The 25,577-nt window shown below is 32.6% G+C and overlaps 2 protein-coding genes across 2 annotated transcripts in view; one reads left to right on the top strand and one right to left on the bottom strand.

The window, feature by feature from the left end:
• LOC108750156 (protein downstream neighbor of son homolog) overlaps positions 1-25,577 on the bottom strand; it is a 66,222-nt gene that overhangs the window by 5,599 nt on the left and 35,046 nt on the right. The window contains exons 2-3 of the mRNA XM_018489424.1: positions 2,246-2,887; positions 1,840-2,168 (exon numbers count right to left, since the gene is read on the bottom strand). Coding sequence (XP_018344926.1) covers positions 1,840-2,168; positions 2,246-2,883 — 967 coding nt within the window. The 5' untranslated portion in view covers positions 2,884-2,887. The remainder of the gene's footprint in view (positions 1-1,839; positions 2,169-2,245; positions 2,888-25,577) is intronic.
• LOC108750157 (putative uncharacterized protein FLJ37770) lies at positions 8-710 on the top strand. Its single transcript, XM_018489425.1, has 2 exons — positions 8-247; positions 643-710. Exons 1-2 carry the CDS (start codon positions 19-21, stop codon positions 696-698), a joined length of 285 nt encoding a protein of 94 aa, XP_018344927.1. The 5' UTR covers positions 8-18; the 3' UTR covers positions 699-710.

The following is a 25,577-nucleotide window of genomic DNA, read 5'->3' as shown; positions in this document are numbered from 1 at the left end:
TGTGCCGAATCGCTGAAGATGTTACAGAAGGCTTACGGTGAATCGACTTTATCAAAAACACGTGCATATGAATGGTACAGTGCATTGAAAAGCGGTCGAGATGTGGTGAAAGATTTGCCTCGCTCTGGTCGGCCATCAACGTCTTCAACTGAAGTTAACATCGATAAAGTGAAGGAAATGGTGATTGAAAATCGTCATTTCAGTTTGAGAGAGATAGCCGCTGAACTTACGGTGTCTCACGAATCAATTCGTACCATTTTACGCGATTGTTTGGGCATGGAACGCGTTGCCGCTCGACTAGTTCCGAAAGACCTCAATTTTCTTCAAAAACTCAATCGCGTAAAGGTCGCTGAAGACATGTTAGAACGAGTTAATTCCGACCCCACATTCATAAAACGCATTATAACTGGTGATGAGACATGGGTTTACGAGTTTGATATGCAAACCAGTCAACAAGCTTCGGAATGGCGCCTTCCAACTGAGCCAAAACCGAAAAAACCACGTCAAAGTCGATCAAAAGTCAAAGTGATGTTAACTGTTTTCTTTGATTGTCGCGGTGTTGTGCACTCGGAGTTTTTGCCAGAAAGTCAGACGGTAAATAAAGAATATTATCTGGGCGTTATGCGGCGTTTGAGAGAGCAAATTCGTCGAAAAAGGCCAGATTTGTGGAAAACAAACTCATGGATTTTGCACCATGATAATGCACCATCTCACAAGACTATCATTGTGAACGAATTTCTGACCAAAAACTCAACAAATATCATCGAACAACCACCGTATTCACCAGATATGGCTCCGGCTGACTTTTTTCTCTTTGCAAAACTCAAATTACCACTTCGGGGCACTCGTTTTCAGTCGATAGAAGACATAAAAGAGAATTCGCGTCGAGAACTGAAGTCGATTTTGGAAAATTCGTTTAAAAAATGTTTTGATGATTGGATTATTCGTTGGCATAAATGTATTATTTCGAAAGGAGCCTACTTTGTAGGCGATACAATAAATTTGAATGAATAATAACTATTTTGTGTTTTATTGACCAATTCCCGGTACTTTTTTGACAGGATGTATATATATATATATATATATTGTATATACGCGACCATATAACACATTTCTCTCTATATATATCAGTTATTCGAGGAATATTTCCAAAGTCGTCAAGTTGGCTAAGATACTCCCGGAAAGTCGAAAGGTCTCAGGTTCGAACCCTGATTGAAGTAATATTTTTCACAATAATTTCTTTACAGTTTTTCTAAATTTAATTTAGGAGGAATTTAGAAGGATTAATAGTATTTCAGACTGATTAGATGCGTTCAAGTCGAAACAAAGCGGCTAGCCTGCTCGCCAAGCAAATAAACATAATTGGTTGTTAATTATAGATCCAACCAATCATATTCAATCGCTCGACGAGCAGGCTAGCCGCTTTATCCAGCTTACACGTCCATTGTGTTGAAAGTCCGAAAGTTATTAACGCGAAATTATATCTAAAATAAATTCATTTAATTGTATTATTCAAAATATCTAACTTTGATAGCGTCCTTTGTCATTTGATGTAGGTATTCATATGGTCGTTTTAAAGAATGTGCGTGCGTGTATGTGTGTATTTCAATAGATAATCTCTTCAAATTTATTAATAATATATAATATATATTATTAATATTTTATTAATAATATATAATAAATATTATAATGTACACAGGGTTTAAAGAGGTTAAGATTATTTTTCATCATATAGCTAATATTTCATTATTTGTATTGTATTGGACGTGTATAGCTGTACTTATATTGCCATTAAAGACATATTTTATTATTAATAAATAACTAAATGAAATTCTCTACCTTCTTGTTTTAATGACTGCCGGAATCCACGTGTTGTGGGTGTAACAAGTGCATGAATCTCCGACAATCCGCAGATGCCAGCAGCACGAAAGAGCACTGTAAATGTGTTCGCACACACGTAAAAGTATGGACATTGCCTCGCTCGCAATAAGTGAAATAGAGATCTGAAGCTATCACACCATTCTCGGTATAATGCATCTTTCATATTTTGGTTATTTACTGCCAATGTATTATTTGCGAGAGATGCACTCACTTTGTTAGCAGAGCGAGGGAATAATTCTAACCATGGTATAGATGGATGTTGCCATATTAAACAACACTGATGAAATCTAATAAAAATATTTAACGGTGTTATTACAAGACTTAAAAAACAAATAATAGAATAATGACAAAAATTAAAACTAACCTTGCATTTGGACTAGTATCCAAAGTTGTCTCTTTTTCTCCGATATTTAAACATCTTACAAATCCTGTAGTACCTGATGCCTCTTCGCTCGTTTTGAGTTTGCAATTCCATGGAAAAGGCTTCAAAGACATAAACCTCATTTTAGTTTTCAATGTCCAGTCTATAGGAACATGCTTTGCACCCTTTGAGAGATTTATTTCTGGAATCTGATTAATTGATTCAAATTTTGAAAGTACATTACCAAAAGTTAAAGAATTTTTTATAGCTGAATCTTCTGCCGTTGGTTTCTTTCTTCGATCATCAATATTTAGTAATTCGAACAATGTATTGTCGTTACTGATGTCTAATCCAGACGTTATATTTTTTTGTTTCTTACACGTTTCACTGATTGCAAAAGGATTCTTACGCTTTTGGCAGTAAGATATACGTTGCAGTACATTACTACAAGAGTTAAGTTCATCTAAATTCGTAGTCGTTTGTTGAGTGCCAGTGTTAATATTCGTTTTATTTATACGCGCTTGAAGTGCACGCTTTTTTAATTTCATACGATGTAATTGCATCACTTGATCAGGACGCGTCCATTCCAATGTAGTTACATTTTCAGATTCTGATAATGGCATGTGTATTAAATTTGACATGTTGCTGTAAAAAGTTTATAAGATATGACATATAACATATGTATAAGATATAATCGAAGAAAATTATGTGATATATTTTTACATTACTAAAGATTTTTATATTAAAAAAGTAAGATAAAAATATCAATTAAGAGACCAAGCTTTAATGAACTTGACTTTGACATATGTTGTCGAGGTCATGACCCTGAGTGACCTCCAACAAGTTTTAGCCGACGCTCGTCCTTCATTAAAAAGTTATTAACAAAAAAAGTTTGAAAAAAATAACGTCTCGTTTTGGCTACATCAGAAACTGTTCTAAACTATATCCACCTACTACTTTCCACTTCTCCCACTGCCTAGTGCCGCGCGACTTTTTACGCGAACACAAGTTCACTGCTTTAGCAGAAAATTTGGGTAAATACGTAATTTAAGGGAGAGTTAGGATTAGGTTATTATACACCCATGAGTATATAATAACCTAACCCTAATACCATATTGTAAATTATGTATGTATGCAGAGTAAAGCAGGAAAAAATTTTCTCTTCTAAGAACAAAAGTTATATATGAAAGTCGTGCGCCCCTAAGCAGGGAGGGAAAAAGATGGGGTGGGAGTCGCTTCGCGTAAAAAGTTGTAAAATATATTTTAAAGCAAAAAATTTCTGTTTTATGGTGAAAAAGAGATATCGTATACGTTATTTCTTAAATTTTTTTATTGATAACTTTTCAATGAAGAACAAGCGATGACTGAAATTTATTGAAGGTCACTCAGGATCATAATCTTAATAACATACGTCAAGGTCAAAATCATTGAGCTTAGTTTCTTAATCGATACATTTATTAAAAAGAAATTTTATAGAATATTATACATATCTCAATATATACAAGGTGACTCATTTTAATCTATAATCCCAAATATTTCCTTTTCCTTGTATTTTACAAGAAAATGTTTCAGACAAAAGTTGTATGATTTCAAGGAGACTATAAAATGGTACCATTGGTTTGACCTTGGATAGTCGTTTGAAGATCACATGAAAGCCACTTTCAATTTCTTATAAACTAAACCCACTATTTTTCATTACATATTCTTGTAGCTTATCTCGAGAGCTTTCTAAAACACTATAATAAAATATTTTTTCATCAAGTACTTGTCGAATTGTGAAGTTTAAAAGTTATGATACTGCCGGCATTAGGGTTATCCGAGATGTACCACATGGAGATTGCACGGTCAGATTTACATTTCTAGTGTGTGCGCGCGCGCGCGTGTGTGTGTGTGTGTGTATGTGTGTGTGTATGTGTGTGTGTGTAAAGGAGGGTATTTAAAAATGATTAAATATTTTATTGAAGATGTTTGAAGACACGTTCACCTTGTTGGATACATAAACGCAATCTTTTATGAAAACTGTTACGTACTCTATTAAGAACAGTTGATGTTATGCTTCTGAACACGTTACGAATACGTTGTTACATATTTTCAATAGTTGTCGGCTCAGAAGAGTCTCGTACTTTTTCTTTATTATATCCCCAGAGAAAAAATCTAATGGCGTCAAACCCAGATCGAGGAGGCCACTCCTGAGTTTGTCTACTTAAACCAATCTATTCTCTTCCGAATACATTATTTAAATAGTCCCTGACGTTGCATGCTCTTTGAGCAGGCGCCGTCTTGCATAAATTTCGAATACTGATGAAAAGAACTTTCTACATACTAAGGAAAATGTTATGGTATCAAGAGGAATCAATGTGACCTCTAAAAAGAAACAAGTCATCGTGGTTTAACTTAATATTTTTCCAAACTGCTAGTCGAGTTTCGTTTTTTTTTGTGTGACCAAACTTTTTTAAAGATCACATTGATTCCTTTTGATAACATTTTCCTCAGTACGTAGAAAGTTCTTTTCATCAATTCTGTAATATGGCAGACTATCCGTCACACGAAATCGTTGATATGATACATATCGTAGGTGAGACTAGAGGCAATTATAAGGCTGCGAAAGGATTATATGCAGAGAGATTTCCTGGTAGACGACATCCAACGCAAGTGACAATAAAATACGTGATTAATAGAGCTGAAAGAAATGATAAAGAAAAAACAAAAAGTTGGACCTGACGAAGTAAAAACACTAATAACTGTTGCTGCTGTTTAGATGGATTCACATACTTCCACGAAAAAAATTCAACGTCAGCATAATGTATCGCAATCAACTGCGAGTGACATTTTGCGAAATTATAAATTACATCCATATCATATTACTTTGACCTAAGCATTGAAAAATGAGGATTTTATCCGTCATATAAGATTTTGTAACTGAACTGAAAATCAAATAAGACGAGATCCGTTATTCTATCGTTATATGCTTTTTTCTTATAAAGCCACATTTAATAAGAGTGGAGGCGTCAACAAACATAACTGTCACTATTATTCTGAAAGAAATCCACATTGGCAACGGAATGAAGAATTACAATGGCAATGTGTCTGTTAATATATAGGTCGATTTAGTAGGAGATTACGTTATTGGTCCATATTTCTATCAAGTAAACCTTAATGCACAAAATTATTTAATTTTTTTACAAAATCAGTTTCTGATTCTTTTAGAAAATGTTGATCTTCAGATTCGTATTCAAATGTGGTTTATGCAAGACGGGGCGCTCGCTTAAAGAGCACGCAATGTTAGAGACTATTTAAATAATGTGTTCGAAAGAGAATAGATTGGGGTAGCCAAACTCAGAAATGAGCTCTTAGATTTCCGAATTTGACGCCTTTAGATTTTTTCTCTGAGGATATGTTAAAGAAAAAGTGTACTAAGCCGACGACTATTGAAAATATGCAACAACGTATTCATAATGTATTCAGAAGCATAACACCAACTGTTCTTAATAAAGTACGTAACAATTTTCATAAAAAATTGCTTTATGTATCCAACAAGGTGGACTTCAAACATTTTCAATAAAATACTTAATCATTTTTAAATCCTCCCTTTACACGCACGCACGCACGCACGCACAAAAGAGATGTAAATCTGACCGTTTAACCTCCACATGGTACATCTCGGATAACGCTAATGCCAGCAGTATCATAACTTTTAAACTTCACAATTCGACAAGTACTTGATGAAAAAATATTTTATTATAGTGTTTTAGAAAGCTCGAGATAAGCTACAAGAATACGTAATGAAAAATAGTGGGTTTAATTTAAGAAAATTAAAGATGGCCTTCATGTGATCTTCAAGCGGACCTATCCAAGGTCAAACTAACCAGTACCATTTTATGGCTCCCTTGAGACCATATAACTTTTGTCTGAAACATTTTCTTGTTAAATGCAAGGGAATGGAAATATTTAGGGTGATAGATTAAAATGGGTCACCCTGTATATTAATTTTAAATTTTGATGTATGGAATATATATATTGAGTTGAAGGAAAAATTCTGCGATATTTTGTTAGCTTAAAATTACATTTTATAATATTTTCATCAAAAATAAACAAAATTTAAATTTAAAAAAAGTTTTAAAGCTTAAAATCTCTACTTTCAAAAAGTTACTATAATTTTTGAGTTCATGAATTTGGTAATTTTTACGTATAGAAAACTGCGAGTTGAAAAAAAGGAAAATTTTTCTTTTCACTTTGTAGGTCTAAAAAAATGTGTCAAAAAAACGTATAAAAAAAAATTTGCGAAAATTTTCAATTATCTATCGTAAAAACTTGAAGATTTTCTTACGAAATCGTTTTTTAAAAATGTTTTTTGTTCTTGAGTTATTCATGAGTTAAATAAAAAGGAGCATTTTGACTTTGATTGCGCTTCATTAAAATTAATCGTACTGCAATTTAAAAAAAACAGATTTTTAAAACTGAAACATTGCTCTATCCAGAGGAATAATAGCAAATTTTTTAAAAACTAAAATATATATACATATGGACTAAAAATAACATTAGTTTTCTTTTAATTAAGTAAAATATAGGATCTTGATATTAAATAAAGTTATTAAATTAATAGGGCAAATAAAAATCGAATTAAAATATTATAATTACAAGAAATAATTAAAGAGTTAAATGTATTAAGAAAATTACAAACTACATAATTTACATATATTCGCATAATATATTTCGGCTATGAAAGAAAATTTTTTTAACCATTGTGCAATAATTATAAGGACATAATATCACATCTTCAGCTTAAATATATTAATTAATTAATTAAATTTACTTTATTGCAAAGCTGTATGAAAAGACTACATATTAACAGAGTAATAGACATAAAATATGATACAATAGACTATAGTAGCTTGCAAATGATTGCAAGCTTGCACATCAGCAAAACTGCTGTTACAAAGCCTACCAGCAACAAAACCAGAACTAAGATAAAAATACAATGAGTGATGAAATAATAGTTATAATCATACACACACATTATACGTGCGCGCGCGCACGTATGTGCACTCCAGTTACATCAGCCCCGCTTAAAAACTGTGAGCAACGCGATTAAACGAGAGACAGCGTACGAAAGGAAGACAGAGAAGGAATGATTTTTATTAATACAGGAAGAGAATTGAAATATTTAACTGAGGTATAGAAGAAAATGGTACAAAATTTAAAGGAATAATATATGGGGAAAAATAAATAATCTTAATATCTGGTGACAAGGGAGTTAATAGTGAAGTGAAGCTTAGAATTCAACTGAAGGAGATGTCGCAGATATAAAGGAGTATTGAAGCAAAGGAGAAAGAATGTGAGATAATATAGATGGAATATAAAACGTTGCCACATTCTCAAGTCAACTAGATCTCTGATAATATGGAGATATATAGTCGTATTTACGCACACAATAGGAGAAACGAAGACAAGAATTTTGGATACCCTGACACGATTTAGCAGTTGTTGATTAAGAGAATGTTAGTGCCAAGTGTTTTTACATGAACAATTTTTCTATTTAAATTAAATATCTTCTATTAAATATTTTAATTCTTCAAGTTTAAGTGTTAAGGTAACATTTAAATTGAGTAAAGCAATTTTGTGATAATGTTTTGTATAATACAATATTTTGAAGGAGAATTAAATAATCACTACTTTAGTTAGAAGAGAAAATGTCTTTGAATGAACTTTGATATAATAATTTCATTTAAGAGGAATTTAAATAATCTATAAATAATAACGATGTAAAGACTCTTAAATGTAAACGTAAATAAACAAACAAATACACGGCGAAAGAAGAGTCAGTAGATTAGAAAGAGAAAAACAAAACATTTAATTAATTAAAATTATTAGGCGACGATACATGCGCAAATACGGAACGGCGTATATAAATGTGTAAATGTATAAACATGTGTAAAAATATAACAAGTTTCGGCTACAAGATTGAGCCCTCTTCAGATATTTACTTTTCCATTTTGTGAGCTGCCTTTCAATCTATCTTCCGACGCACATTTGTGATGAGTTCCTACGGACACAGGGCAAATCGATCAATCAATATTTCATCAAAGAAAAGGATAGGCTTGATTCCAAACTTTGGTGGTTGATCAATAAAAAAATGAAACAAGCCATCGTCAGGATCGCGCCCATACAGTACAATTCTGACTCCGTCCGTAAATCACTTAGCTCAACATCAGATAATACATGTAGATCTTTGGGGCGCGGCTTTCTTAATCCAGCACCGTATTTCGTCGACAGTTCTGTTCTTCCAAATAAATGTTCTCCCAATCCTATGATTTCCATACTCCCTAACTCCTTTCCGTCACAGGTCCCTTCGTCTCTGTCCACGGTCAGAGACGGTTGGTTCCTGAACTTGTCTTCGTGTGACATTCCTAACAATGTTCAATGTTTTTTACAATTGGGTGAAGACTTTGCGCTCCCCTTTGATAATAAGAACAAGATTATTTTTAACTGCATCAAGGGTATTGAAAGTGGCACATTGAGGATGCCTTTGGACAAGAAAATGGACATAGTTAATCAGTCTATCCCCATTCTAAAAAATATCATCTCTTCTCCTGTCTTTACTTTAGATGTCCACAAACAGTTGACTAAGATGGAGTCAGAAACTCGGTTGTTCTTGTCGGCGCATCCTAATGTTCACGCGTGCGGACAAGGGCAACGTCACTGTTGCTATCGACAGAGATGCGTACAAAGATCAAATGATTACGTTGCTGGGTGACTCGGACACGTACGTCCAGATTAACAAAGATCCGACAAAAAAACTGACGACGGCTTTAAGATCTATGCTCACAAGGTGGAAAACAGGAGGATATATTAGGGACTCTGAGTACAGAGCGCTGTACTGCAGCGATGGGTCTCTCCCTAGGGCCTATGGACTGCCAAAGATACACAAATCTGGCTGTCCTTTGAGGATTATCGTGTCGTCGATGGGCAGTCCGCTATACTCTTTGGCTGCGTTCTTACAGAATAAACTATTTAAGACCATTCCGAAAACCGATAGTAACATCAAGAATAGTTTTGAATTAGTCGAAAAACTAAGGAATGTACATTTCACGGGGGCACATGAATTAATATCTCTAGATGTCACCTCTTTATTCACGAACGTACCAATTGATGTAGCGATTGACTGCATAAACGAACATTGGCATGCTATTGCCAGAGATTGCTCCCTACCTAAGAAAGAGTTCTTGGGGCAATACAGCTCGTTTTAGACTCCACGTTCTTTTCCTTCGACGATGTGTTTTACAGACAATGCTTTGGCACTCCCATGGGCTCTCCAATATCACCCATAATAGCGGACCTAGTGATGAGGAGATTGGAGACGGTGTCCTTGATGTCGTCGAACGTTGAGACATTATTTTACTACAGATACGTTGACGACATATGTACGGCGGTACATCCCTCACAAATTGATAGGTTATTAAAACATTTTAATTCATTCCATCCGCGCTTACAGTTCACCGTAGAAAGGGGTGGAAATGCGATAAATTTTCTAGATATTACCGTGTCGGTCAATGAAAATCAATGTTATTTGGATTGGTACCGTAAGCCAACGTTTTCAGGTAGATTCCTGAACTTTCATTCGAATCATCCTTTGACACAAAAAAAAGGTACCATCTTCTCGTTAGTCGACAGAGCATTTTTATTATCTGACAGTAGATTTCACACGAAAAATTTAACTTTCATTATTAACATCTTACTCTCAAATGACTATCCACTCGATTTTATTTTTGACACCATGAACCATAGAATAAAAAATTTAATCAAAAAAATTCACAACGTGCATAACGTCACAACCGAGAATGATGTTACGAAAGAATCTACCTCGTGGCTTACGGTCCCCTTCGTTCCGTCTCACACAGAGAAATTTAGAGCATTGCGCAAAAATAAAGGCGACATCAGAATAGCTTTCCACAGCCCTAACACGATGAACAAGTACATCAGAGTCCAAAAGGACACTTGTCCTCGTACATCAAAAAATAATGTTGTCTACAAGATTCGATGCAATAATTGCGACGCATCTTACGTCGGGCAGACGGGCAGAAAACTAAAAACCAGAATTGCGGAACACCGTAACCACATTCGATACAAAACGTCTACCCGCTCCGTTATCACCGAGCATAGACTTCTTTACAATCATGATTTTCAATGGGACGATGTTCAGATCCTTGATGAAGAACCTTCTTACAGAAAGCGGCTAATCTCTGAAATGTTACATATCAAAAAACAAAAAAATAGTTTGAATCTACAAACTGACACCGAAAGTCTCCACAAAGCGTATATACCGATAATAAACAAAGTATGACTTTCGATTTTGTCGGCCCGTCTCCTCTCCTCTCTCAGTGCGTTGTATTCCGTTTAAGCGAGCGGTCACGTCGTGAGCGACGCCGACATGTCTGGCTCTGGCATGTACAATATTGCCGGAGTGTTACGGCTTACATATGGTTCACCTGTGCATGAGCGGGGGATCATTTTGATTTGTTCGGGTTTGCTGGTGAGTTTGTAATTTTATCTGTATAACAGCGTTTTTAATTGTCAAAGTCTGTCTTTTTTCTCATAACTTTTTCGGTCTTGTCTAGCGATCTGTGCTTGGACAATGGACACCTTGATTACTCAATCGTACTTTTGAGATCCATCTGAATTTTACTTCTTCACGTCTAATGTTAATTGCGACATGAATTGTTTTTTACTTATTTTTCACTTATCGTCTATTTCTCTTTTGCGCTTTATATCTGAAGAGGGCTCAATCTTGTAGCCGAAACTTGTTATATTTTTACACATGTTTATACATTTACACATTTATATACGCCGTTCCGTATTTGCGCATGTATCGTCGCCTAATAATTTTAATTAAATGTTTTGTTTTTCTCTTTCTAATCTACTGACTCTTCTTTCGCCGTGTATTTGTTTGTTTATTTACGTTTAAATAATCTATATTGAAATAGGAAAATCCTTCAATAAGATATACGTATACTTAGGTTTTATTGTACAAAAATTAAAAATAGTACCATTTGAATTAAATAAATAATAAAGATAGAGTATGACTTGGGTTTTACTTTTTATTTTGATAGTAGAATTTAACTTGACACCACAGTTGTTGATATCAAATCTTTTGTACAAATAATACATTTCATTAGATTAATATTTATCATTATTTATTTAATTTGGCATGGTATAAACAGACAAGAATAACAGTATTTATGAATAAAGAAAATATTTACAGTATTTATAATAAAAATGTCAAAATATTAACTAAATTAAAAAATCCCACCACCACTCCCATCGTCTTATAATAGTATTATAAGAATCAAAATAAATATTAAGACTATAGTCATCTGCGTACTTTTGCATGATCTTTGCTGTGTATAAGAAAAACAATGAATTAACAGAATTTAACTTGGCGTCAATTGTTATAATAATATCAAGTCTTTTTTACGAATAATACATAAAATTTTGAGGAATTTAATTTGGCGCCAATTTTGTTATCAAATATTTTATACAAATGATACATATCATTAAGTAAATAACAAGTGACAGTTTTAATTTAATTTAGTTAAGATTGTAGCATCTGAGTTTTAAGTTTTCATTTGGTACATTAATTTTTTTCAAACAGTAATAATTTATGACAGAATTAAAGTTGCCATTGGATTGGAATAAGATCTTTAATAAAAATATCCTTAAAAAAAAATTAAAACTACTATTAATTAGGTTGAATTATTTAGGTTTTATTCAGAAAGCACATATTCTTAGTATCTCTTTTTACCATTTTTAAAAAGATAAGATTGTACTGATATCACGCATTTTATAGTGACATCATGCATTTTATAAAAATGAACGTCTTTAAAAACAATTTATCTTATAATTGACTTCAAGAATATTATATACAAAGGACCGGTTTCATCAACTCGATTAAACCAAATCGGTGATTAACTGTCAACCATAAGTGGTCAATTCTACTAAACAGCAAACACGATTAGTTAGTTCCACGGCCAATTAAGTAATAGGCGTTGACGAAATCGCCCCAAATGATTCTTTACGAAAAACATGCACACTTAACACTTTTTTATCTTTTTTTAAAAAGGAAAGTTTGTATAAAATTACTATTACTTTCTTTTTGGAAATCATATACAAAGTAGTTTTTTTTTCAATACATATCATTTAGGTTTAATTATTGTATATATGTATATAACAAGAGATAGTACTATTTGTGTTTTACTTTTTAATTTGATAGAATTTTCGTGATTAGTTAAGATGATAACATTTGGGTTTTAATTTTTCATTTGATACATTAATTTTTTTTGAAGAGTAATAATTTTTCACGAAGAATTAAAGTTACGATTACTTGAGTTGGAATAAAATTTTCAATAAAAATATTCTTGAAGGAAAATTAAAACTACTATTAATTAGGTTGGATACTTAGGTTTCAAAAGCAGGTATTTTTAGCGCCTTTTTTTACTTTTTTTAAAAAGGTAAATTTGTACTAATATCACGCATTTTATAGTGATGAACGTCTTTATAAACAATTTACCTTATAATTGATTTCAAGAAATAGATTTTCATGTGTTTGTACGAAATTTTGGAACAGGCCAAAATTGGCCCCTATTGACCCTTTTTCTTTGTAAAATAATTTTTATATAATAAATTTTAAAGAAGAATTAAAGATATATAATTACTTGAGTCTATAAAAACATCAAGACAACGGTCTTCTGTATTTTCCGAAAAATAATAATTACCAAATACTAGTGTGCAATTTGTATTCTATATATATATATTAAACAACAATATCAAGAGTGTACAGGACTTAAGAGTCAAATATAACGAAAAAATTTTTTTAAATATAAAAAACAAACTCAAACGAGAAGTATATTAAATATAATATTCTATAAATAATTAAAAGTTATATATATATATATTACATTACATATTTCGGTCTCACAATTGAGCCATCTTTAGATGTGAAAGTCGTATATGAACAGGTGATGTTATATTGATTAAACGCAGTCGAAGAAATAGATAAAATTATGAATTATGTTAATGAAGACCAGAGATGTAGACAGACGAAATGAACGGACGGAAATTACTCGCAAAAGGACTGGACGATCGGTTGTTTAAAATTTTCCAATGTTCTGGTGAAAAGTCAAGTTAAATATAAATTTAAAAAAAAACAAAAAAGAAAAAATTCGAGTAAAAGCGTCTTGTAAAATGACTCACTTACTGGCCATATATTTAAATTTCGCACATGTCAAGAAGATGCTCGTCAATTATTAAATTATTCAGCGTTAGTTTGTGATGAAATAAATACCAATATCGCAGTGGAAAATTGTGTTACAATATAAAATTAATAATGTATAGAGATAAAAATTAATATATCAAAAAATATTAAAAAAGAGACCCGTGTCAACACGTATGTTACTTTCTCGACAAACAAACACCGACTGAAGAATAATAAAATTATCTTGGTATTGCAATGTCAGATTTTGTTTATTAGCGATATGTAAGCTTTATGTTTAACATTCCTGAGATTAAGCGCTTACTATAACAAAGTTTCGTCTAAAATTTTAATATTGTCCCAATCATGATCGTGTTGCAACCTATGTTCCGTTATCACTGATCAAGCAGACATGTTCCATCGAATATGATTTTTGTATTCATTAATTCTTGTCTTAAATTTTCTGCCCGTCTGTCCCATATGTTGCATCACAATCATTGCAGCTAATTTTATACACGTCATTTTTTGAGAGGTGGTGTTAAGGGTCTTTATGTATTTTAATGTATTTATGTAATTTGTTTGAACTATAAAAAGACACTATGATGTCATCACTATATTTTATGAATTTATCTGTTAAAGATGGAATAAAAGATACAGTGAACCACGATGAAGACACTGATGATTCATCTTTCTCTTCTAAGTTATTGTGCGGTACGATCTTCCTTCGTAGAATGCATTTGACTCCATTATTAATTGTTTCAAAAATAAAATTAAGAGAGTAGTCATTCTGTAATAATATTTCAATTATCGTCAATTTTTTTGTATGGTATTCTGAGTTCGAGAGTAAAAAACTCAATCTATTAAACCAATGATAACTCCTCTTTTTTGTGAGAGAGGATGGTTTGAAAAAAAATTTAGAAATATCTCTGAAAAGGTCGACGGTTGCGGTATCAATCAAAATTTAGTTGATCCGTATAACAAATTAAGACTCCTTATAAATAAGAGAACTAGAAAGGATATGGGCAGTAGAAGTCAAGCGCAGAAAACATCGCACAAATAATATACCTATAAAGTGTGAAACTTCTTTATTCACTAAAACGCGCTTACATATTTCGGCTCACTTTTGAGCTTTCTTCAGAGATAACATAAATTAACATATATAAAAACTGTGAATAAAAGTTATCCTGTCATGATAAGCTTCTCCTATATCGAGAATTTAAATGTCGGAATTAAAACCAAAAAGAGTGAGAAAAAAAGGAAAAGAAAGAAAGAAAAGAAATTAGAAAATATAGGCAGAATTACGGGACTCCTATACTATACGAGTATATAGAATTATGGGCTCTCCGTTTCCCGTCATCGTGGATCTAGTTATGCAAAAGCTGGTACTTAAAGCTTGTCTTTGATTCGGTTTCCGTTGCCCTTTTACTATAGGTTTGTTGACGACATATTATTGGCAGCATCTGCGTCTTCGGTCAGTTCCATTCTTAATATTTTTAATTCTCAGCATCCTAGCTTTCAGTTCACTATGGAGGTAGGGGATGATAGGTAGAATTTTTTAGATGTTACAGTGATTAGGAATAATGAGTTGATAGAGTTCAATTGATATCACAACCACTGCCGACTTTTTTGAGTGGATATTTGAATTTTTGGTCACAGCACCCGGTTTCTCAAAAAATAGGTACAATCGCGGGATTAGTTGATAGAGTAGTTTTGCTTTCGAATCTTAAATTTTACCTTGATAATTTGTGTTTCATTATTAAGATATCGTTCGAAAATGATTATCCATTGAACTTTATATTTGAGAATATTAACAATTGTTTGAAGAAAATTATTATGGCTAGTCATCGGACGAGTGTTGCTATTGATAATAAGGTTAAAGTAGTGCATGCGAGTTTTGCTAATGATAATAAGATTAAAGTAGTGCAGCCTTCGTGGTTTACTATTCCTTTTGTTCGTGGTATTATTGAGAAGTTTGATAAATTGAACAACGAGCGTATGAGAGTATCGTTTTATAGTACTAATAAGAATTTATTAGCGTGCACTCTTTTAACGCATGATAAGAAGTCGAATATTGTTAAGATCTCGTATAAGAATTGCGATGCAAGTTATGTGGAATAGACGTGTAGACAACTAAGGTCAAGAATCACGGAGCATAAGAACCACATCCGATGGAACACGTCTACTCCGTAATGTCATAACGGAGCATCGGTTACAAGAAAGCCGATTTCGATTGGGACAATGTTACAATACTGGACGAGGAACCTCACTACAGGAAGAGATTGATTTCGGAGATATTCATCAGGAGACGCATGGACTCAACCTGCAGACGGATATGGAGGGGGGATTCCCAATGCTTATCTCACGATCATAGACAAGCTATAAAGTAAGTTGTTGTCACGTCTAGTCAGTCAGCGTCGTTCGTATGCAGTAATGAGCCTTTCTGATTTATCGATTACTTTCCAACTTTCTTGTTCTTGGAATTAATTACCGCTTTAATGTTACATTTTTCCATTTATTACGTCGAAAAGTTACTAGCTAAAAAACAAAAAGTAACTCATTGTGTCTGATACTGACTGGCCAACATTATCAGGAGCCGGTTCTTGAATTATTTTTATAGTAATGTTTGCGATATAATGCTCTGTGAGCGTCCTTATATTTTCTGGATAATGAATTATAATCTTAAAGTTGTTTGATAAATTAGTTCTCCATATTCTATTTTACGATATTTTCTAATGTCTTTTCTTTTTTCTTTTCCTTTTTCTTTCACTCTTTTTGGTTTTAATTCCGACATTTAAATTCTCGATGTAAGAAAGCTCACCATGACAGGATAATTCTTATTTACAGTTTTTATATATTTATATATGATAGTTTATGTTGTCTCTGAGGAAGGCTTAAAAGTGAGCCGAATCATGTAAGCACGTTTTAGTGAATAAAGAAATTTCATAGGTATATTATTTGTGCGACGTCTTCTGCGTTTGACTCCTACTACCCGTATCCTTTCCAGTTCTTTAAAATTTAGATGGTTATCAATAATCTTAATTTTATAACATATGCCATGATATTATAACATATACTATGATTTTATAACATATATTTTATAACATATTTGACGTCTAAAAAATTTGGTGAGTCATTACCTATTTCCAATGTAAATTAAAGGCGAGAATGAAACAAAGCATTCTAAAAATGAATCTATTTTGGAAAAAGGAACCACAGCACACAAATCGTCAACATATCTATAATAAAAAAGTACATAATCATCAAACAACATCAAGGCATTTCTCTCTCATTTTTGCAATACCAAGTCGGCAATGACAGCGGACACCCCATGGGTGTGCCGAAGTTTTGTTTGTAGGTGTTCTCAAAAAGAAAATAAATCGAATCTAAACCTAACTGCCGTCAGAAACTCAGTAACAGATATAGAACATTTTTTTAAAATAAATTTCCAGTTTTACACAATCTATAGCTATTTCAATTGAAATATTCGTAAAACAACATTCGTGACACAACATCAAGTAAAATTAATTTATAATTTATTTCAATGTTCAATCTTTTCAGTTTATCAATCAATTGAAAACTGTTTTTTAATATAACTCTCCGCTTTGGGGATTGCTTCAAATATTATATTGTGTAAAAATGAGGCTAACTCGTATAAAGAATTACCTATCGACGACACAATGATTCTGTACGGGCAATTCAGTTTGTGTATTCGATACTGCATAGACTCTTGGCAATGATCCATCGCTACATAACAAGTGTATTGAAAGTTTCTATGTAATTACATTCCTTCCATCTTGCAAGCAAAGTTCTAAGATTTTTCGTAAATTTGTTAGTAGGATCTTTTTTTTATTGTTTCCTTATCTTGAAGCATTTCTTTCACTTTTTCAACATAAGTATCTTTCCGTGTAACAATCAAACTAACCAAGACTCCTTATAAATCAAAGAACTGGAAAGGATACGGACAATAGGAGTCAAGCGCAGAAGACGTCGCGCAAATAATATATCTATGAAGTAAAGACAGGATAATGTTTATTCACAATTTATTTATATTAGTTCGTGTTGTCTCTGAGGAGGGCTCAAAAGTGAGCCGAATCATATAAGCGCGTTTTAGTGAATAAAGAAGTTTCACATTTCATAGATGTATTATTTGCGCGACGTCTTCTGCGCTTGACTCCTACTGCCCGTCTTTCCAGTTCTTTGATAAGTATCTTTATCCAGAACTACTGTGACGCCTTTATCCGCATGCGTAAGAATGATGTTAGGGTAAAGATAAGAACTCTTTTTTCAGTTTCTAATTTAAGTAATTCCTTGTTCAGCTGATGTCACAAGAGGAGAGTTAACTATGTTATTTAGAATTGGGATCGAGTGGTTTGTGGCATCTATTATTTTATTTATCGGGAATTTCCGGACACTATGTTCAATGCCTTTTTTGCAATCAAATAAAATGTTTCTCTTATTGGTGTTCGGTAATAAAAAGTTTTCTCCCAGTTGCATAAAGCACTGAATGTCGTCCGGGATGCTCACTGATGAAAGATTCACAAATCATTTATTTCTAACTGAAGAAATGGAAAGAAGAAGGTGTAGAAAAGGAATCAGGATATATTATAGTTGTGGAAGGGGGATTTTTTTTGCAATCTGTTGAGGATTATTGTTAACATCATGCTGTAAACTTAACGAAAATGAATTATTATTTAAGATATGCCGGTTATTAGCAACATCACAGGTAAAATCAATTGGTTTGATGTTACTGTAGTTTCTTTTCTTTTGTTTCTCCGATAATTGATTTTGGCCTCTGTTCTTTCCTTTCATAAAAAAGAAAAAACAAGATTTTTTTTGTGTATTAAAAAATTAGTCACAAATCGTATAGGAAGTAACCAAGGTAAGGTGCTTGCAACAAAGAAGAGATACGTCCTAAGGTTATGATTTCTTCTATACACATCATTCAATTCTATTTTAAGTATTTTTTGTAAAAAAGAATCTTTTAGATGCAATTTCTGGGCTCGATGTTTGATGATTTAAATTGATATTAAAATTATTCAATCTATACAAATATTGTGGTATTATCTTGTTCGCAATACAATGTTTTAAGAATCTAATTTGAATATTCTTACTAATAATAAATCTATGAAACCTGATCCATAATTTCAGAGTTTTAACTGTATGAAAACCACAATTATCTTGTATAAATTTAAAATAAGAACATTGTATTTTTGACGCATGTTTACAGCCAGCCAATTATTTAAATATGGTCAGTTAGGTAAGTTATTTTACAAGAGTGACAATTTTACTCAAATTCTTTCTTTTCCATTTTCTTTTATTATAATTTATATTTAACTTCTCACCAGAACATATCGGAAAATTTTAAACAACCGATTGTCTAGCCGTTTTACGAGTAATTTCCATCTCTCTACAAAACATCTCTCTAGTTTTCATTAATATGTTCATAATTTTGTTATATTTCTTCGATCGCGTTTAATATAACATTACCTATTCATATACGACTTTCACATCTAAAGATGGCTTTAAATAATTCAAACTTGAATTAGTAATAAAAAATCGAAGGACTCTTCCTATACAAAATAAATAATAATAAAGAAAGGGCAAAGTAAGAGTCGACACATTTCTTTAAAAATTACACGAAGAATATATTACAATTAACAAGAGGTAAAATTACATAAAGCAAAAATTAAATTAAATTAAAAATAAAAAGGTACAAGTTTTGGTTACCGGATTGAGCCCTCTTCAGACATTAACATATCAAAAAAACCGCAGTATAAAAATGATTAACGGAAATGTTCGCATAATCATAATAACTTACAACAAATTAAAAAATAATAAAACGCAGATCAATACATTAAACAAGCTATAGTGGTACCAAATAATATTTATTAATCACAAATTATAATTTTTCGACGATAAGTTTCAACGGTACGTTTCGATTATACTTAGTCTTCATCAGTCGCAGAAATATATAAATACCCAAATATCTAATTAACATATTATGAAGATCATCTCACATTCGAGTTACAATAAATAATATAACAGATTTCTAAGGATCATCTCGTGTTACAAAGGACGGTATATTGCAACCATATCATATGTAGTCAAACTTGATAAATAATAAGCGATGTAGTGAAGAGTCATGATTCCGAACCAATTCATCGCTTAATAACGAGAAAGGGCAGTCAATATAAAAAGAATAAACATGTATTTCAGTACATCGAATTGTATAAAACGCTCTTAGAATTCGACGTATTGAAATAATTGTATAATTTGTATATCAATAGTTATAATATACTTATCGCACGTAATTATTGTCTAAGTTCGCTCTTTTACGACATTTCTCTAACAATTTTATCAATGTAATCAAAATGCAATCCAATACTCGAAGGGTTCAATATCCATTTTAATTTCATCATTCTAATTTATAATTTAATAAAATTAGCATATTTAAAATATGTGAAAGACAAAGAGATAGAAGAAAAAGGTAGGAGGGGAAAGAAGAAAGAACGTGTTTTTATAAACGTGTAAATGTATCCGGTCAATGTGCGCCGTAACCGTGAGCGCCGCTCCTGTCCGGCTCCTATATACGATATCCCGTAATACACTATTTCTTCTTGTAATTTGAAAACTAAGCTTCAAAGACAAAATTTTCGTAAAGAAAAAAATCGTCTTAGAGTTTGGTCAAAAATACGTCTCTTCAGGGACACATGGATTATTCTGAATCATCCTGTCTAACATCGGAAAGTGGATAGATAACATCGACAGGTCGATAAATAATGTAGATATACATAAAAGTAGATATGTAACTAAATAATATACGCAGAGAGATATGAGATGCGAAAAAAATGTGAAAGACGTACTGAAATGTTGTGAAGAAGTGCGAAATAAATGCAAAAAGAGTGTCGAAAAGGTACAAAAGTGGTGCAGAAATGGTACTTAAAAAGTGTAAAAGAGATGTAGAAGAATTGCAAAAGATATGCACAAAAACGATACGAAAAGGTGCAGAACAAATGCGGAAGAGATGTAGGAGTGGTACGAAAAACGTGCGAAAGAAGTACAAGAATTGCGGAAACGGTGAGATGCGAAGAGATGCAGAAAAAATACGGAATTAATGTGGGAGATATAAGAGAGATGTGGTAGAGACTTAGAAAAAGTACAGAAAAGGTACATGAAAGATGCGGAAGAGATGCGAGAAAGATACGAGAGATGCGGAAAAAGTGTAGAAGAGATGCAAAAAAAAGTGCAGAAAATAAATGTAAAGAGGTGTAGAAAGAGGTGTAGAAAAAGATACGGTAAAAGTGTAGAAAGTGCAAAAAAAAGGTGCAGTAAAAAGGAACAAGATTTGGCGAAGACGACGACGTATCTGAATGAATAAATGACATAAATTGGACTAAAAAATACGTGCACATATTCATATCTACCCATCAAGTACATTTACGGACATACCAGGCGTACAAGTATGAAATGCGGATTTTTTTCCAAAAAAAACACGTTAAATTCGGAAGAATGATAAAAAGAGCTTTATTCAAAGTATGCTCCATTGCTAGTTACACATTTTTCCCATTTTTCGGGCAATTTATAGATACCACGTCAGTAAAAATCTTCCCCCTTTGCCGCGAACCATTCATCGAGCCATTTTTTCACATCTTCGTACGAACCAAAGCGCTGCTCAGCAAGTGCGTGACCCATCGATGCAAACAAGTGGTAATCGGAAGGAGCCAAGTCTGGTGAGTAAGCCGCATGGGGTAGAACTTCCCAGCTGAGTGCTTCCAACGTGTCGCGAACCGGTTTTGCCGTATGTGATGGAGCATTGTCATGAAGAAAAATGACTTTGTGTTGTCTCTTTTGGTATTCTGGTCTTTTTTCAAGCAGCGAACGGTTCAAATCGATCAATTGTTGTTGGTAGCGTCCAGCATTAACCGTTTCACCAGGTTTTAACAGCTTATAATAGACCATACCCTTCTGGTCCCACCGAACACAGAGCATCGTCTATTTGCCAAAGCGTTTCGGTCTTGCGGTCGATGTGGATAGTGCGCCTGGGTCTACCCATGATTTTTTGCGTTTCTCAAAATAAATCCACTTTTCATCCCCACTAACGATACGATGCAAAAACGACTTCCTTTTGTATCGTGCAAGCAAAATTTCACATGTGTTTTTGCGCCTCTCCATCTGCCTGCCGTCCAACTCATGCGGTACCCATCTTCCGGTCTTCTGAATCTTTCCCATCTCTCGTAGGCGATTGGAAACAGCTTGTTGACTAACGCTCAATTGCTCTGCGAGTTGTTTTTGTGTTTGTGAATCATCTTCGTCCAACAATGCTTACAATTCCACATCTTCGTACCTTTTTGGCGGTTTTCCATGTTCCTTGTCTGCAACATCGAAGTCACCACTTTTAAAACGCCGAAACCATCGTTCACACGTATCTTGCGATGGAGCATGTTCACCATAAGCTTCTCGAAGTAATCGGTATGATTCAGCAGCAGTTTTCTTCAAATAAAAACAAAAAATTAATGCTGTCCGTGAATGCTCTTTGTTTGGTATAAATTTCGACATATCGAACACAGCAACACAACACTATGCAAACACTTTTTCAATTTATCACTCGTGCGTGTCTGACACTTGTTGATGCCACTTCAAAATGGCATAACAGTCAAATCTTTATATCACACACTGCGCCATCTGTTTTCTCAAATCCGCATTTCATACTTGTACACCTGGTAACTGTTATCTCATATTAATTGTAAAAATCTATGTTCTTCCCCAATGCGCATTGTTTTATAATATCAATTTATTTAACAAAATAATTTTGAATTACATAAACGAGTTCCTTCTTATAAAGATCACGTTATAGCGACTTTTTCATGACATGGTATGACTCTACCGCGTCTCTTGATTATTGGCCTAGATTTTATTGCGTTTTTTGGAAAAAACAGAATACTTCCGATCAGAATCTATTCTGATTTATTCCGTGATAAGTGCCTGTCATGATCCTGAACAATATTTAAAAGGTTTTAGCTGCCGCATTTCGGTCGAACTGGGTAATGCTATAACGCCAGTGATACTTTCAAGTCTTATAATTCAAAAAGTTTTAATAAAAAGATTTTAGTGTTTTAGTATTTTGAAAAGTTCTATAAACTATGAGAATATGTAATGAAAATTGAAGATTCAATTTTAAAAATGTAAAGAGACTTGACATGACTTTAACATAATCCAATATCACATTAGTGATACTTTCCTTATGTATCTCCCTCTAAACTATATATACAACTATATATATAACTAGTTGGAAATGTATGCTTTCAACGTAATCCATTCTGATTGTGCCGTCGCTATATGGATGGCGCTGTTTACGGTGGGTTCTTTTTTCTTAGCGTCACTTCCTGTTACTACTTTTCGATACTGACCTAACCGATTTCTGTCGTATGTCTTTGCACATTTTTGCATACTTCTGTATCTCAATGTGTATTAAAATATACTCTTTATTCATATTCTTACGTGTCTCTCATTCACTATCAATTTTCCATCAAACACAATTTTTGTTTGAAACATTTTTTCATACGAGTATGCTATAATTATCGAAAAATCTTAATGCATTGTTTAAAATGAGACACCCCGTATATATAGGGTGTCCTGAATTTAAGTTGCCAAACTTCGGGAACATATAAGGAATAAATAAATGTGACTGCTCAAATCAAGTCATTGCGCCGGGGCGATCCGCGCCGCTCCTGAGATGCTCGCCCAGTGCCCGCGCCTGACGCTAGCCGAGCGCCCGCCCAGCGCGAGAGCTACGCGACGGAGCAGTAACCCGCACGCAAGAACACCATGGGTACCATAGACATAGAAATATAGACTAGGTGAGTCTAATGATGAATTATTTAAACGTTTACGTGTAAAAAGCAGATGCATGAACGTGCACAAAGGCAGTATGATCCACAATTGCGCGTATTTGCGTTAACATTGCATTATTATTCTGCACGTACAAATATGCTCATAGAGAATTTAAGTTATATTTACCACATACGAAATCCATTTCATTATGGTGCAGAACAATAAATGGCAACACTGGTATTAGTATAGAAGCTCTACAATCAATTAAAAGCCGAGAACAAAATACACAGTATACTTTATTTGACAATATTCAATTTGATGAAATGGTATTCGTGAACATTTAAAGTATGCAAATTATATATGCAATTTAGTGAATATGTTAATTTAGGCTATGATATTGCTTGCGATGCTAGTACTTTAGCTACATAGACTTTAGTATTTATAGTAACTTGTGTGAATAGCGCATGGAAAATCCCTATTGCACATATTGCTTTATTTTATTAAAAGAATATCTGCTAAAGAAATGTAATAGAATGCTTACTAATAGAATGCCTGAAAAGTTTGCATAAGACTGGCTTGAAAATAACATGTGATGGGACTAGCACAAATTTAAACATGTTTCAAGAACTCGAATGTGATTTTAGTAATGTCTTTATTACAGACATCATTTCGTCATCCAATTACAAACGACGAGATAGTAGCATTTCTTAATCCATGTCACATGCTCAAATTAGTACGTAACACATCTGATGATATAAATATTTTAATAGATATAAATAATCAACTTATACAATGGTCAGATATCATAGCATTACATGAGTTACAAGTGAAGGAATGTACTAGGTAACAAATTGCGAAAATGCTCATATTAATTACATAAAACAAAAAATGAAGATGTGTTTAGCAGCTCAAATTTTTAAATCTATTGCTGATGCACTCTTATTTTGTAAAAATAATTTACAATTAGAACAATTTCGATCCTGCGAGGAAACAGTACAATTTCTATGCATATTCAATGATCTTTTCAATATTTTAAATTCACACAATATGTATCAACTTGGATTTAAACAAGCTTTAAACAAGCTTTAATTCAAAAAATATTGAAATAGTTAAAGAGAAGTTTAATGAATGTAAAAAGTATATTTTATCATTAAAAATATATTAAAAATTAGAATAACGAATTAATAATAAATTCTCGGTAAAAAACTAGATTTCTCGGGTTCTTAATTTACATCGAAAGTGTATTAACATTATATGACGAATTATGTGAAAAAAATAAGTTATTACAATATACATATATCGCTATATAAATTAAATCAAGATCATGTCGAATTACTGTTTGGATGTTAGGGCATCATGGGGGAGGAAATAATAATCCAACTGTGAGGCAGTTTAAAGCTGCTATGAAAAAGATTTTAGTTCATGCAGATATACATAATTCAAATAATGGAAATTGTATGTCCTTCGAGGAAATATTCATTTGACATCTGCAAACAAAATTAAACAGTTTGAAGAGATTATTAATTTTACTTCCAGATTAGCACGATTAAACGATGAATCAGAAAATTATGATATTGTGAACGATAATTCTCTGTTTCATGATCATATTTATCTGTCAGGTGTAAGACAAGTAACTGAATTTTCAAATAATGTTATTGAATATATTGCTGGTTAAATTGTCAGACAATTAAGAAACACTTTGCGTTACAAAAATTGTATTAATGTATTAATAGCAAAAACGAACAAAAATAATTTAATAAATAGAAAAAAATCGAGGAGGATTAATCCAACTTTTCCATGATGTAATATTAATTGCTCGCAAATACGAAACTGAAATTCGTTGTGCTCTTACGATAGCAATATATTTAAAAAAGAAATATATATAGCCACTATTTAACAAATAGAATTTTAACAAACTTTATAGGAACTGATATTTTTAAGAATCTAACAGAACACGTTCACGATCATTCAATCATGGAAACCCATATTATTCATTTAATTCGAACAATAATACAAAAATATGTCAAACTTAGATTGCATTACATCACTTTAAATACTATTGATAAAGAAAAAGCAAATAGCAACGAACTTTCTTCAATAAACTTATTTTATTTAAGGGACAATATTTTAATTCGTATTTTTTTTTTATAAATATGTTACTTTTGTGAAGAGCACAACGAATTTCAGTTTCATATTTCCAAGCAATCAGTATCACGTCATGGAAAGGTTGAATTCTATAATCCTTCACGTCTTTTTCTA

Source organism: Trachymyrmex septentrionalis, unplaced genomic scaffold (genome assembly GCF_001594115.1).
Source record: "Trachymyrmex septentrionalis isolate Tsep2-gDNA-1 unplaced genomic scaffold, Tsep1.0 scaffold33, whole genome shotgun sequence".
NCBI classification, from domain to species: Eukaryota; Metazoa; Arthropoda; class Insecta; order Hymenoptera; family Formicidae; genus Trachymyrmex; species Trachymyrmex septentrionalis.
This window is presented reverse-complemented; position numbering and strand designations above follow the sequence as displayed.

Bases quoted from the DNA above. Each gene is read 5' to 3' on its own strand.
- LOC108750157 (XM_018489425.1), top strand. From the start codon at position 19: ATGTTACAGAAGGCTTACGGTGAATCGACTTTATCAAAAACACGTGCA. The intron at 248-642 runs TTCGTACCATTT...TTGAGAGAGCAA, and splicing joins TACGGTGTCTCACGAATCAA to ATTCGTCGAAAAAGGCCAGA.